This window comes from Otolemur garnettii, unplaced genomic scaffold, assembly GCF_000181295.1.
Source record: "Otolemur garnettii isolate 467f Iridium unplaced genomic scaffold, OtoGar3 scaffold00033, whole genome shotgun sequence".
Taxonomy (NCBI): Eukaryota; Metazoa; Chordata; class Mammalia; order Primates; family Galagidae; genus Otolemur; species Otolemur garnettii.
Genome location: NW_003852428.1, coordinates 14,030,065 through 14,044,900, shown reverse-complemented (window position 1 = coordinate 14,044,900; position 14,836 = coordinate 14,030,065). Strand labels below are relative to the sequence as shown.

The following is a 14,836-nucleotide window of genomic DNA, read 5'->3' as shown; positions in this document are numbered from 1 at the left end:
CTCCTTGTTTTGGTTCTCAGTTTGTTTCCAAGGGGGACCATTTTTAATATTCATACTTCTTTTGTGCTTTCAGATATTCTGAGCATTTCTTTACAATGAAAGTCAAGAGCAAGATCCTCTCCACCAAGAAACTGTCCTCTCACTTATGGTCTTTGATGGCTGCTGCCTCACAAAATGATGAACACCTTCACCTGCACGGCCCTGCTCCCTCTCCAGCCTGAGATACCTGGATCTCTCAGACCACACAGGTGCATCACACAAGGGCCTCTGTGAGGGCACAGGTGTAAACAACTAACACTTTTATTTTTATGTGTTGTCACTGTCTTGAGTACCTTAAATCATAACTGAAGGTGCTTGAAATCTTACACGGAGCTCTGACTTGTATTGATCCAAGATACCTTTGATAGCGGATGACATCAGATTTAGTTGCTCCAATAAGCTTATCTGGTAAAGATTTTGTGATAATTTAATTTTAGTACAAAATGTCTCAGTTGCTTTGACTCAGGGGAGAGGAAAATATCTGTGTTTCTGAATCAGGGAGAGTAGTTGGCTTCAGGGAGAAAAGTCAAAAAAGAAAGTTCTGGAAAGATACTACAAACATATATGACAGAGCCACTCCTAAGTATTAGAGATACAAGTTAAGTGATGGAGAACATCGTAGTTCTTGGCTTCATAATGGAAACCAAACACAAGTAAGACTAGCAGAGAGCCACCTCCAGAGAGGATAGGTGGGGAGGGACACCTGTGTGTGTCAGGCGTGTGAGGGACAGTGAGCCACACTGAGGAGAAGGAGAGGATGCACATTCAGTGTTTGCTCCTGTATGTTGGCTCTAGCTAGCTTGGATTTGAGTTTTGCACTGGGAAGTCCAGAAAGCACACAGCCCACTGCAGAGAGCTTACACATGGTTTTCACACTCTTTCAGATACCTGCAGGTCTGGCCAGGAAGTGGAAACCCTGTGAATTGTCAGCTCTTGAGCCAACTGTGAGCTACATGCTTCATGCTCACCTACTGAACTTGGGGGACAGTCTGTTTTACTGACAGCCCTTGAGGGAGGGGACAAAAAGGACTGGTTCTCTAGAATAGAGTCTGTATACCAGAGAAGCACAGAAAAAGGTTTCTACCATCACAATCAATATAGCACCTGCTAACAATTAATTAACTAGTCATTCAGCAGTCATGACTGTCCAAATTTAATTACTCATAATGCCATTGGGCCCTGGGCCCCTATGCCGCAACCTGTTTTCATATAAAGGAAGTGGGGGTGTAGCATTGGAGATGAGTTGTTAATTTGGAAACAGAATTGTTTACTCTTCCAAGTGGTTTCTATGATGGGTGGCAAAATCGTATTCTGGGTATGGACAAGAATCAGTGTTAGCACAGACAAGTACTGTGTGTGAACATTCCTTTCAAGTGATAGAAGGACTCTTGAAAAGGAGCCTTTTGTAAAATGGAAAAAATCCTTTTGGTTGCTGTCTTCTCTTCCATCTTCCAATCCTCTCTCTTGGCCACAGGGGCCGAGTTGTCAGCTTCCTCTTCTCCCTGCTCCCTGCTGCCCCCCTGTGGCCCTCACGGGGGTCCTCTGTGACTCCAGGGATCCTGATGGGGAATGCCATGGCCAGGGGGCTATTAGTGGTCTTCTTGATCTTTCCCACCAGGTGGTCCCCAGGCTCTGCCTTCAGCAGGCCTAAGAGTTTCACACTGCTTCTCCCACTCCATTCCCAGCCCTCCCCTCTTTTTAACTATTCACATAGCACGGAAAGCTTTATCTTGTTTTTACCAGTTACCCCATGGTTTATGCCAATCCCTCCGCTCCTTTCCTATAAAGAGAAGACATTCCTTTGGTCTCATCTGTCTTATTTTCCTAAAGCACCATGGTCATTTGCAGATGCAACTTTCTCTGTTATATAATTATGAAAGCTCCTTAAAGAATTAAGCTGTTTTGAGGCTTTCACACTTGCAGAATCCACTCTGGAATCTTTCAGAGAAAAGTCACCTAGAATGTATTTACAGTGTCCTCAGATGCACCTGGAGAAAGAGGTCCACAGGAATGAGGGCTACAGGGCTCTGTCCTATGGCTGGCTCTCTGAGGATAAAACCTTGATAAAACCTCTCTGAGGACATAACAAGACATTCAAATTTCTGAAGGACATGGAGCAGTGGTAACACTAGCTATACTGGGTAAGAAAATAAGGACCCAGAAAATATTTCTATGGTGTCAAGTAATGGATTCACCTCAAAAAAGGGGAATGTAATGTCCCTCATTTAAGGTAAAAAGAAAATTAATCATAAGGATGATGGAGTGAGAGCTTTGCAGAAGTCACATGTGAAAAAGACTTGGCATTTTGTTAGATTCTACATCTAATAATGTATCAATATTCACAGCAATTAGAAACATAAAAATAGAAGTTGCTCAGATTTAGGTTCAGTTTCTAGCTATATGAGCCTCAATTTCCCCAAGTATAAAACATTAGACATTATAAAAACTCAAGTTATAGGGATTCAGGAATATTAAATTAAATAATGAATAGAAAAGACTTAACACTAAACTCGGAACAGATCACTTCATTTAATTATCATCTTTATCAGTGACACTAGTGTAAAGAATATTGTCACCTTAGTGTTAACAAAATCTACAATGAACACAGGTTAGCTCAAGGTAACACTAATGTGTGAAGCAGAATTGTGAGGGGGAATGGCCCCGACAGGGCCAGAAATGACAGCTTAGGGAACAGCTATAACTAGCCCAGGAATGCAAGTCTGAGACACTGTGAGAGGAACAGTAACCATCTGAAGAGGGGTCGGACATATTCTCCAAGACTTCAAAGGTCAGAAACAAGATCAGGGAATGAACTTCCAAGAGATGCCGATTTTCATATTAGTATGAATTAGTGTTTGAATTATTCAAAGAAAACAAAAATGGTTCAAGAGATGGCAAGTGGCCCATAGCTAGAGACATTCAAACGAAGGCTAAATGGCCGGGTGCTGGGCTTGCTAATAGCGTAAATGACAAATGGCCGCCAAGTGCTCATCAAACAGTAAGCGTCTTTGAATTGTGAATCCAGTATTTTTCCCTCTCTGACATTTCCATAGTTAAAGAAATGGTTTAACTTTAAATGGGGATTTAAAGTTAAAAGCAAACTCTCCAGAAATTCATCAATCTAGAACTGGACTTAAAAAAATATACACATGCAAACACTCTAGCTATGTTGTTGAAGTTTAACTTATTTGGTATTGTTGAAACTTTAAGATTTTAAAATGTCTGTAAATATTCACCTTTTTAAAAGCACTGTTACAGCATATTTTGTTTTCTGAGTATTCAGTTGGGTATATACTCACGTGTGCACCCGTGTGTGTGTGTGTGTGTGTGTGTGTCTGTGTGTTGCGAGCACGTAAATGAAAGAATGAAAAGTATTTTTACCAAACCTACCAAGGAAGGTTTGCCTAATGATAAAATATTTATAAGTAATACTTATTGATGAAATCTAGTAATATAATGTACAACAGTAAAGTAATTTTTGGTAATATCTCAAAATAGAAGATAAAATATAGTAGAAACATACAAATAATTATTTAAAGGTGCCTATTTCTATTACTGGTCAAATACTGTGGCTTAAAACAAAACAACCCCATGCAATGGGACTCAGAGCCAATTAAAAGTACAGTTGCTAATTTAGGCCCAATGTGAGCATTAAAAACGTGCCATTCTATGTATTTCTCTGCTGAAATTGTTACTCATTTCTGAATAACAATGAAAAAAGATAAGAGTTTTATGGCAGGTCTCATTTTGCACGTTTGAAAAATTGCTTTTGATATAGTGCATATCCAGGATTACAATATCCTAAAAAGGAATTAATCAAACATGATTAAAAGATGCTGTTACTGGTACAATTTATACGTTAAATTATACCAATAAAATATCTTAGCCATAATTTTTCTTATTTTATAGACAAGAACATTTATACTACACCCAGATATGTCTTGCCTTTTTTTCTAGTTGTTTCATCAATTGAGTTTTAAAATTAAGAATGCTATTATGACTTATCACTACCGGCATACTGACACATCTCAAATAACTTACGATTTATATTTGACTTACATGTTTGAAGACAACAGCATGTAGAACTTGGTATTTGGTGTCGTGCCCCAAAACGTGTAAGAGATAATGACAATCCTTAAGAGACTCAAATTTAAACTTTTCAGCAAATATGACTGTGAAGTAAATTATATAGATATTTACAAAAACTTTTTCTTTTTTGCAGTGATTGCTGACTTTATAGAGGAAACTGGATTTCACCATCTCTTTGGATAAAACAGTTTTGCTCTTCGTTTGTACATGATGACCAGTTAAAAACAACAAAGTTTTGCCACAATCCATTTGACTGAACTATTATCAACAAGAAAAACCTAACCCTTTAAAAACCAGTCCTTTCAGATCCTGTGGCTCAGAGTAACAGACAGCTAACAAGGTTCTCTGGTCTCAAGTCTAATGCCTGAATCGGGGCTCTCATGACTTCAGATTCTTATTTTAAATGCAGTATTTGCTTAAAAACTTCTCACTGAATGAGAATAAAACCCTTTAATAGAGAAAATATACTGTTCTGCAGTAAGAAGAATGGGGTAGATACCAGGAAGGGAAAGACATGAAAAATGCCACAAATACTAGACGTGCAGAGGGCCCCTCCAGGGACGCTGGCGCATCCCAGACAGCCTGTGAGGTTCCCTTCATTCTTCTCAACTCCCACACACTTACCCAGTATGACCATTCAGCTGCTGAAGATAATCATAAAAGATGTATATATAAGCTTTCATTTCCCTTTTTCTTTTTTTAAAGAAATAAAAATGTTCGTGGCAACATGGTCCCCGACGTGGATTCCATATGTGCTAAAAACGAAGATGGTAGCTGCTGTATCCACCCGGCAGCAACATCATTGTGAAGTCATTTAATGTTCGGATTGTCCCCTTAGTTAAGGCACGGAATGTAACATACCAGTTTCTTCCCACAAAGGAGGGTTAATCAAATGTGAATACTTTGAACACTGTAATGTGCCATCAACATACGTGTGTGATAGCAAAGGGACTCGCGTAAATAAAACTTCAAGGAATTCTCCGAAGCATATGTATGTCTATTTCAAAGGCTTAAAAGATGTCAAAAGACTGAGAAAGTTTAAATGAGAAGTCATAATGCTGAAATAAATTATTGTAAGCCTTAGGGGTTAAGTGCACTAGACTGACAATATTCACCAAGTCATTATTTGAAGGAAGATGCAAAAATATTGTCTTAAAAGCCATATTATGTTTGGGGCTTGAATTTCAAATATGGAAATTCCCTCCATTAAAAGAGAACATTCTGAGCACACGCCTTTATTTTAAGAAAACCCTATGAGAAAGGCATTATTATTATACTCTATATCTTTTATATGATGCCAGGCAATTAGGCCCTTGTATATGAAGCCACAACAATCCAGTTCTGGTTCTAGAACTGGTTTGGTTATTTATTCTAGAGGTCTGAGCTTAGAACAATGGCATAAATTTTTCAGAATTGACACATATTTATAGTCAAAGACTACTATTCTTGATTATACTGAACCTGTAATTCAGATAACAGTGATTTGCCTATCAGTTTAACACATACAAAATATCAGTGACCAATATTCTGTTATTCATTCTAACATTTCTTATTGGTGGTTTATTTATTTATTTTGTTTTGGTTTATATTGGACACTCAATATAAGTGACATAATCCATAACTTGAAAAAGTAAGAGCCGTGACAATGTACTGGGAGAAGGAAAAAGGCCATAAAAGTGATGGCCACATAAAATGGAAAGGATATGCCACTTAATAAAACAAAATAAAATGCATTTAACACACGGTATAAATACAGAGTTAGGCTGAAGCTACAGAAACATATTTGTGCTTTTTTAGTAAGCTAAATTCCCTTAATACGAAAATTTAAAACCTTCCCATTAGAGAGAAAATGTTTGCTCTCAGTTGAAATATACAATGTCAAATACAAGCAATGCCAATTCTATTATATATATTTCTATTTTAGCACTTCTTAAGATTTTACTATTATTCTACTTTTATACATTTTTCAGGAGCACGTCAAGAAATATTGTTTAAGAATACAGAGCGTTGAGGTGTTTTCTGAAGAATATTCTAGCCACATGTATTGACAATACTTAAAGATTTTGGAAAGATTTCAAGACCAAAATTCTGAAGCCTACTGTGGAGACCGAAAACCTAAATAACCAGGACACCGTCCATTGTAAATGTGAGCATACTTCTTATTTCCAATAGTTAATAGTAAACACTTATTACAATTCACTTTTATAGCAGAGATTATACCAAATTCAATATTTAACTTTGAACCTCCAAACAGGTTTGAATTGCACTGAAGTCGTTATCTCAAAGAATACTGTAAAATGATCCCATTTTGCCTTGTAGGTTTGTAGGAGTGATTTCTCTTTGCAAAAGAATCTATGCAAACTCTTCAACACAGTACATAGGAACCTGTGTACTCCCTCAGTGAAAATTCCTTGAGAGGAATTGTGAGTACACCAGCAGAATCAAGCCACCTGCCCCACCACCAGGAAAAACCAGAACTCTAACCTGTATCTATCGTGTACACAGATGCACATCTTTATCTACGGGCCTCTGTCAGCATAAATCCAATAGCTCTGAGTAAAACATCATGAACGTCTACAGGAACTCAAGCCCAACCTCAGAAGTAGGATTACCAAACCCTGTGCTGCTGCTGGAATAAAGTGACAAGGAAGCATACCTCCACAACGCGTCCTCTAATATAGTATCGTCGAGTTTTCAGTCTCTAAATAACCTCATCCTAGTATTTGTTTTCAGATAGAGAAATGCAAGTGATATGGAGCCTCTCAAATTTCAATTTCAGTATAACTTGGTAGCTGTACCTCTTTACAATCTGATAAATAGAAATATACATGGTGACAGAACACATTTCTACCAAGACAATAAATTACTCAGACCATGACTTTGAAGTCAAATGACATTATCTTCAATCCACAGTTCGCGCTGCATTAAAGAGGGCTAGGTCTGTCCTATAACTTATCAAATTGCTCAACCTCACACACCTAAAGGTATTCTCATCAAAAGATCATCTTTATTTTTTTGGTGTTGGGCCACAGAAGATTCCAGAGATTCACGGTCCTCCATCAAATCCTCCAAATCAAACAAAAAAGCACAAAACCAAAGAAAGCCACCTCTTCACACTCAGCCAGTGACATGAACACACTGTGATGTAAAAAGTAATAATAACAACACCACCAAACGCCTGAAGAGATTATGAAACCTTTTTACACATCATATGGGGAAAAGAAGTTTTATACTCACCTGGGATCTTTCTGTATACTATCAATGGACGGGGATCTGGCCAAGGTGCCTTCAGGCGGGAGAGCAGGACCGGATTTGCTGTATGGAGACTCAACGGAGGGACAGTACTGCAGCTGTCGGTAGGGGTCTGCGTAATTGGAGGAGGGGCCTGCCGCGTAGCTGGCCCTCTGGAAGGTGGCGGCGGCAGCGTTCTGCGGTCCATGCTGACTGCCTGTGCGCTGCAAGGGGACGGAGTCGACACCGGGGGAAGATGGGGCTAGGACAGGAAAGTAGGGACAAAGCAAAAAATTGAGGACCTGCTCACAGAAACGGTTAACCAGGTCTAGGCAGGGGTGGGGTAGGGGGGAGTTACACACAAAAAATAGGGGTTTGAAAGAATAAAAAATTAATCTATCACATTTGAACCAATGTATTCAATATTACCAGTAAAATGACAATGAGCACGTTATTTCCACAATAAACCTTTCAGGTACGGGGTGGGAATAAACGCATTTGTTGCATATATGTCCTTTACCAACCTCCAAGAGGTGTGTTCATCTGAAATACAAGCTCTGTGCAAAAGGAAAACCCAGAAGTAACACAGGGATTACTTTCTAAAGAAGGCGGGAGGTTAGTTCTTCATTGTTCAAGCTCAGAAAATTCAAAATGTGTTCAGGTAACGTCGCATTAGTTATATTAAGGGCATCAAACAAACGTAAAAATTTGGCTCAGTCCCCACAGCACAGTGGTTACGGCGCCAGCCACAATACACCAAGGCTGGCAGGTTCAAACCCAGCCCGGGCCAGCTAAATAACAATGACAACTGCAACAAAAGTAGCTGGGTGTTGTGTGGGCACCTGTAGTCCCAGCTATTAGGGAGGCTGAGGCAAGAGAGTTGCTTAAGCCCAAGAGTTGGGGGTGGCTGTGAGCTGTGATGCCACAGCGCTCTACTGAGGGTGACATAGTAAGACTCTGTCTCAAAAAAAAAAAAAAGTAGTTAATTTTATTGAATAGAAGAAAATAAAAAAAAGTGAGAGGGAGTATGTGTGTGGGGGTGGGGTTCATAGTTCCATAATCGGAGCCAGAACATTCCATGCAGGCCTGTTCTGCTTCCTGTAAAGCAGCTCCTGAAAGGTTTTTCGTACAACTTTTTCAAGGAAAGCTGTCACAGGAGCAGCATTTGGTGAAGGGAAAAGGCAAAAAGCAGCCCAACTGCAAGGCAGGCAGAATAAGGAGCTGACTTGGCTTTTCCAAAACTATTTGCATCTTTTCAATGTGTCTAAATTGTTTTGAGAAGATTTTACACCAGTTACTAAAATCAGTTTGACTATTTTCAAACTGATTTCAATTTTTTTGTTTCCTTCCTGGATTCTTTTTAGATCATTTCATGTCATTATTTTTATCCAGTTCTCAAAATGACATCTACGGGTTGGTTGACATACAGAATTACAATAGCACCTTCCACATCAATAGCATGTGACCAGTTATTAACCGTTCCAACAATTATTAGCCATGATCGATAGCAGACATTGGCTTTCTGGCACTGCAGATCGGAGTATAACCATAACAGAGGCAGTATCTATATGTGACCATTGATGTCACGGGTGCTCTACGTGGAATTAGGTTCCAAATATAAATCCCGCTTCATCACTCTTAACTCTATGGACATTTCTCAGTGGATAATAATAGGACTTCATTTACATTACAGGACATATGCCAAGTCAAACACAAAAGAAATTATGTCGCATTGAGAAAATAACTGTGAAAAAAGGTTAGGAAAATTGTGTCACAATGACAAAATGTTGCAAAGTAAACTGGAGGAATACATTCTATCACAGAGGACTGTTAATTAAGAGCTCCTGGCTTCTTATTCCAATGACCTTTAAATAAGATGAAGATACTATAATAACAAAAAATTAGGTAAGTAGGTTATTAGATGCAATGAAAACTGGAAAACTATTTAAGAAGACCTTTCAAAACAAAACCTGCATATGTTTTTAGAGCAGAAGTATTTTGAAAAAAGGAGGGTCGCCCTCGTGTTAAGGCTCAAAATAACCATATTAGGAAAAAAAGTACTAAGTACATAATCAGGATACCTGTCTTATGACTTTGTGCAAGTTTGGGGGGGGTTATAATTCCTCCAGAATATTACTAGTATGCCTAATTAAAATTCACCTTTCAAAATTTATAAACAATATGCTTTATGTTATGGGGAAAAGGGTTTTAAAATTCTGCCAAGACATAAACTTGCTCGTGGAAACAAATGTACAGGGGCAAACAAACTTCCATTTTCTCTAAGAGTTGTAATAAGCTCGCCAGAAAATCAAGGGCAGAAGGGGAAAACTAAGGATGCCTGCCATTTCTCACAGATGTGCAATTTTTTTTCCACTGAGAAAATAAAAATATCAACATTTAATCTTGCTGAAAATGGTTTTCAGTAAATACCCATTTTCTATACAAAATTACTCATTATTCATACAGTTGATACCGTGATTAACAGGAATGAAGGACAAAGTGGCAGAGATCAGGAACTAACACCGAAATAAAGAAACATTTTAAACAAATGTTTAAAAAGTAGGGTAAGTAAGGGGAACAATCTGACTGCTCACACAAAAGAAAATCTCTCAAAGGACCATACATGAAATGAATATAACAAGGGGGGGATGTAATTAAAATACTGCCAAGTAGCAGATAAAAAATTGTGCATAATATAAGGTGAGTGAGATCAACATGTGAAAATAAGGTGGGAAATTCAATTAATTAAGCTGAAATAGGAAGGCAATATCTCAGGATGTGAAGAGGAAGAGAAGGTTGAAGACAGTTTATGAATAGTTTTAGGTTGCTATTTGTGTTTTATTTTGGTCTTTTTTCAGGGAAATGTCATGGATCACATTCAGAGCCTGGCTTCTGAGTTAGAGAACTGGGTTCCTGACCTTTTGGTCAGTTCTTGGCATTGGACACATTAAGTGAGCTCTCCAAGTCCAGTTTCAAGGTTAGTGAAGAGAATGGAATGGCTTCATGGGATCACTATCTGATTTAAATGCAGGAAAATTGTGAAATACCTCATATAGACATAATTAAAAACAAATCATCTATTATTATTATTGTTGTTATTATTGTTACTTTTAGTGATGATGAAAACAATTGACATTACAAAAGAAGCTTATGCAAATGTCCTCAGAACAAACGGTCCTTCCTTCTGGGTGCCAGGTAGGGTTTTAAGCACTTTATTTGTGTGAATTAATGCTTCCCCCAATAACCGTATTACAGAGTAAACATGTCATTCTCAATTTACAGATAAGAAACTGAGGCACAAAGACACTGAGTAACTTACCGGGGGTCTACTGATAGCTGGGTATAAAAGGAATTCAAACCCTTGAAGTCAGTTTCTAAAGTTTACGCTTATAACGACCATGGCTACTGCACTTGGCTTAAAACCTCAAAGACGCCTGTTACTGAATTACCTAGTAGGGTAATAAAACTTAGAAAAATGACCAGAGGCCTAAAGTTAACGAAAATGTCTGCTAAATGTACAGAAAAGAGATTGGTTCATAAAAGGAATTAAGACAATATTATGTTGAAAGAACTTATTACAAACTGGTGTGCTAACTAATTTAGACCATTTCTCATTAAAGTGAATTTACTGAGATCTGCAGGAAAAAATACAGAAAAATCTATACAAAAAAAAAAAACACCTTTGTTCATTTCTAGGAAAATCAAAGAAAAGCAATATAATCATCCTATTTGTATTTTATAGTGTTTTGAGTCTTAATCATTGATATCACCACTATGAAAAGAGAAGGATATGAAATCTGGGACAGATAAACAACTTCTAGGATGAACACGCTAAAATGAATCATGACCACATCTCTACTTTTGCCTTTGGTGAACGGCCAATCCTGAATCCCTGCTTTAAACTTCTTTTGGATAAACAAGATAGATGATGAAAAAATTAAAACATAAAATCGGAATTCAAATTTGGTATTCCCAAATTAAAATAAAGTAGATTAATCAAGACAATGAAAATGTAAAATTTCAATACAAATGGAGAGAAAGTCATACTTCATTAGACACCAGGTTATGGATCACAAGCAAGAAAATGTGGGAGAATCTAAGAGATCTCAAATCGATCATCAGTCATGTAACAATGTAACACATTTGTTTTTATGAAGCATACACAATAAACAATCCCACAGCCTAAATGGATCATAGTTTATGTTAAATGCATGAATAGCATTAAATAACTAATACATAGAGAATGTTAAATAAATGAGCTATTGTTATTATTATTACCATCAATGATGTTGAAATCAGTTGGTACTAGAGCAGGGGATTGTTTTATGGCATCAAGGGGGAGCCCCGTAAAGATTCAGGGTCCCACCTCCCTTCCTGCACTGACTAGCCAGACTGTGATGTGATGTATGCAAATCCTGGCTCCCCATTAATAGTGGTAAGTGAATATTGGTTGCAATATTAAAAGACTTTCTTTTAGTGCAATTTTCTCCTAATTTCTGTCCTGTTGAACACATTTTCCTCGTATGAGTTTTAGAGCTCAGTTGGCCAAGCTGTCCTCCTGGTAGGATTGCTCTATCCAGGTGAGAATACTCCTGGCAAACATTGGAGGGGAAGGCGCCTCATCAGCTCTGTAAACACGCTCCTCTCCTCTCAGCCGCTCTGCAAACAACCCCGTCTCCCTTCAGTGAGTTGTGAGAACTCAATGAACTGTACCACTGGTCTCCTTGGGAGACTGAACAAGTGGCCTCTTCAGCAGCTGACTGGGTACTTCAACAGACACCTGTGCTGTGGATGAAATTATCTGTTTGTTTTCGGTAGAGCTATACAAATAAATGGCTAGTTTATAAAGGAAAAATAAAGACATGTTTTATGTGCTATATTTATTTGAAAGAGGGGAAGGCACATCCCTCTTAATAAAAGGAAACCTTCTGCTTTATGATAGATGATGACATGCATTATTAATGGACTACAGCAAAAAGGAGAACAGAATAAAATGTGTAATAATCTGGGTAAACAGTAAGAAACTTGGTGGGGGAATAAAAACAGAGTTCAACAAAGTGGAAGAAAAAAGGATTAGTTTTGTTTTTGTACTATTTATCTTCACAGTTAAATGTGAAATCAAAATATATTTACACATATTATATAAAAAAATAAACATACAATAAGGCAAGAATGCCCCCTCTGCAAGCTCAGGAAGTTAGAACAGTGTTGGTGAGAATGGGTCCAAGAACATGCCCTGTACTCTCTTAAAGAGAGTTCAACTTCATTATTTTAGGAATTTGGAATCTTTAGCCCTCAACCTCACATATTTCCAATAGTGTCATAAAGAACTGAACTATAAATGTGTTCCAATATTCTGTACTGAGCACAGGCTGATTCACACTAAACTCAATGGGGAAATATTCAAGGATAAATTTAACATCATCTTTTAACTTCATGTAATATTATCTTTAGGGAGAGAGGCATTGAGTGCATGATTATTAGTAGTGATGGAATCATTATTATTGATGTCATTGTCATTTACACTACTTTTTATTGGAAAAGAAGGCACTGAACATGTACTTACAATGCTGGTTCTCCAACTGAATGTGGGAGCACGTGTATGAATATATTGTAGATGTCTTTGAAAGAGAAAATTATGTTAAACCCTATCCTCAAACAATTTTCAGTTCTTTTTTTGTTGTCTCTCTCACTGAATTTAAAATCATAACCTCTTCATTAGGTCTGTACAATATAAATTAGTAGAAAAAAATTTCAACTAGCGATTACCAAAAACAGGATCTTGTTCCATCATTAGCAATTGCCACATGTCCATGAGTGCTACAGCTATGTCACAGCCTAACGGACTGAAGCAGGTTTGTAGAATTTGATATAAAAGTTAAAATGTAAATAAGCGAATAGATAAAATGGAAATCAAAAGACTCCACATTTAGTCCTACATATGTATGCACTTATACATATTTATATGTATATTTAATGCTGTACATTTTGGTTTCCCTCTAATTTAAACTATGTGAAATGGGAGTCATGATCCCTGGATGATGAGGGTGATGAAACAGTCACGCTTTTTTACCATTCTTAGCACATTTTCAAATGGTAATGGGGAAGCTTATGTTGCATAGATATTAGGAAAGGGTAATAACAGATGCTCTATCTATTTACAGCTTCCTGCTGTGCCAGGCCTCATGTTAGAAGCTTGTACACACTATCTCAGCTAACGCTTGCAACAGCCTATGTGGCAGGTAGCATTATGACCAACACCACCCTGACCATTTCACAGATGAGCAGTGAAGAGAACAGTGGGCAGAGCTAAAAGGAAAATTTAGAAAGGACCTGTGTGTTTTACACCCCTTGCTGATTTGTTAGATACCTTCATGCCCAGTTAATTCACTTTGCACATTTTAAAGCATCATACGCTTGCAGATGCCAAAGAGGACTAACAATTAATGTGCTATATAGTGTCCCTGGTTAAATCCTCATTACCTGGAAATAACTCTCTCTATTTTAATATTCCTCAGAACCTGTCCTGTCATTTTCTTCAGCTTCTTCCCCAGGGAGAAGTATAGCAAAATCGCCTTCAACTGAAGAGGAAAGGGACCCAGATGAAGGCTGTTGGCTAAACTTCCCTGAACAAATGGAAATGGGGTGGTTGGGTGGGGAATGCTGACGTATCCATGGGGGACTCACTTCTTCTTTTTACCTCAGGCAGAAAGAGGGGACTGAGCAGACTTGTCACGGGATGAGACAGGCAGGAAGGAGAGGCTGCATGGTGCAACCTCAGCAGGTCTCCCTGCTGCACAGCCTGTCTCTAGAGAGCCAGGTGGGATCCTTATTCATGTGGCTTTGCAGGAGGCTTAACCATATGGAGCTAGGCTGGGTGCAAGGACTTGTTTGCTAAGGAACAGAATTAGTTTGCTCCACCATCTAAGCACTAAATGACTTTATATCAAATACTTGGGAATATGTGGTTATGGCCCCAAAGGTGTGTTACATTCTTCATCCACAGAAGGAGACTAAAAAGAAACTCTGAAGACGGTTAAGTGCTCAAAGTACCTTACCTGGCTAAGGCACTGAAATTCAGGGAAAGAACCTGGCACCTGGTAGATTTGGAACCATAGGTGCAGTGACCATTTTTATTCTGTAGAAATAAGCATTTCCCATGTGAAGTGCATTCTATGCTATGAATTTGATATATTCATCTCTCTATATGTTTATGATATTTCCAAGAATGAGAATAGTCATATAAATAAATTTTAGAACAAAGAAAATTATTATTAGACTTAAAGGGAGAGAGACTGTGATATAATAATAGCAGGGAACATAACCTCTACTTCCAACAGTGGGCAGATCATCCAGACAGAAATCAATAAGAAACATTGGACAAAAACTATACTGAATCTAGACCAAACAGATGTACCAGACATTTACAGAATCTAGACCAAACTGATGTACCAGGCACCTACAGAATCTAGACCAA

At 38.0% G+C, this 14,836-nt stretch overlaps 1 protein-coding gene across 6 annotated transcripts in view; it reads right to left on the bottom strand.

The window, feature by feature from the left end:
- CTNND2 (catenin delta 2) overlaps nucleotides 1-14,836 on the bottom strand; it is an 889,124-nt gene that overhangs the window by 355,130 nt on the left and 519,158 nt on the right. For all 6 annotated transcript variants that reach the window (XM_003789546.2, XM_012805017.1, XM_012805013.1 and 3 more), the window contains one exon: nucleotides 7,366-7,621. In XM_003789546.2, the coding sequence (XP_003789594.1) occupies nucleotides 7,366-7,621 (256 nt within the window). The remainder of the gene's footprint in view (nucleotides 1-7,365; nucleotides 7,622-14,836) is intronic.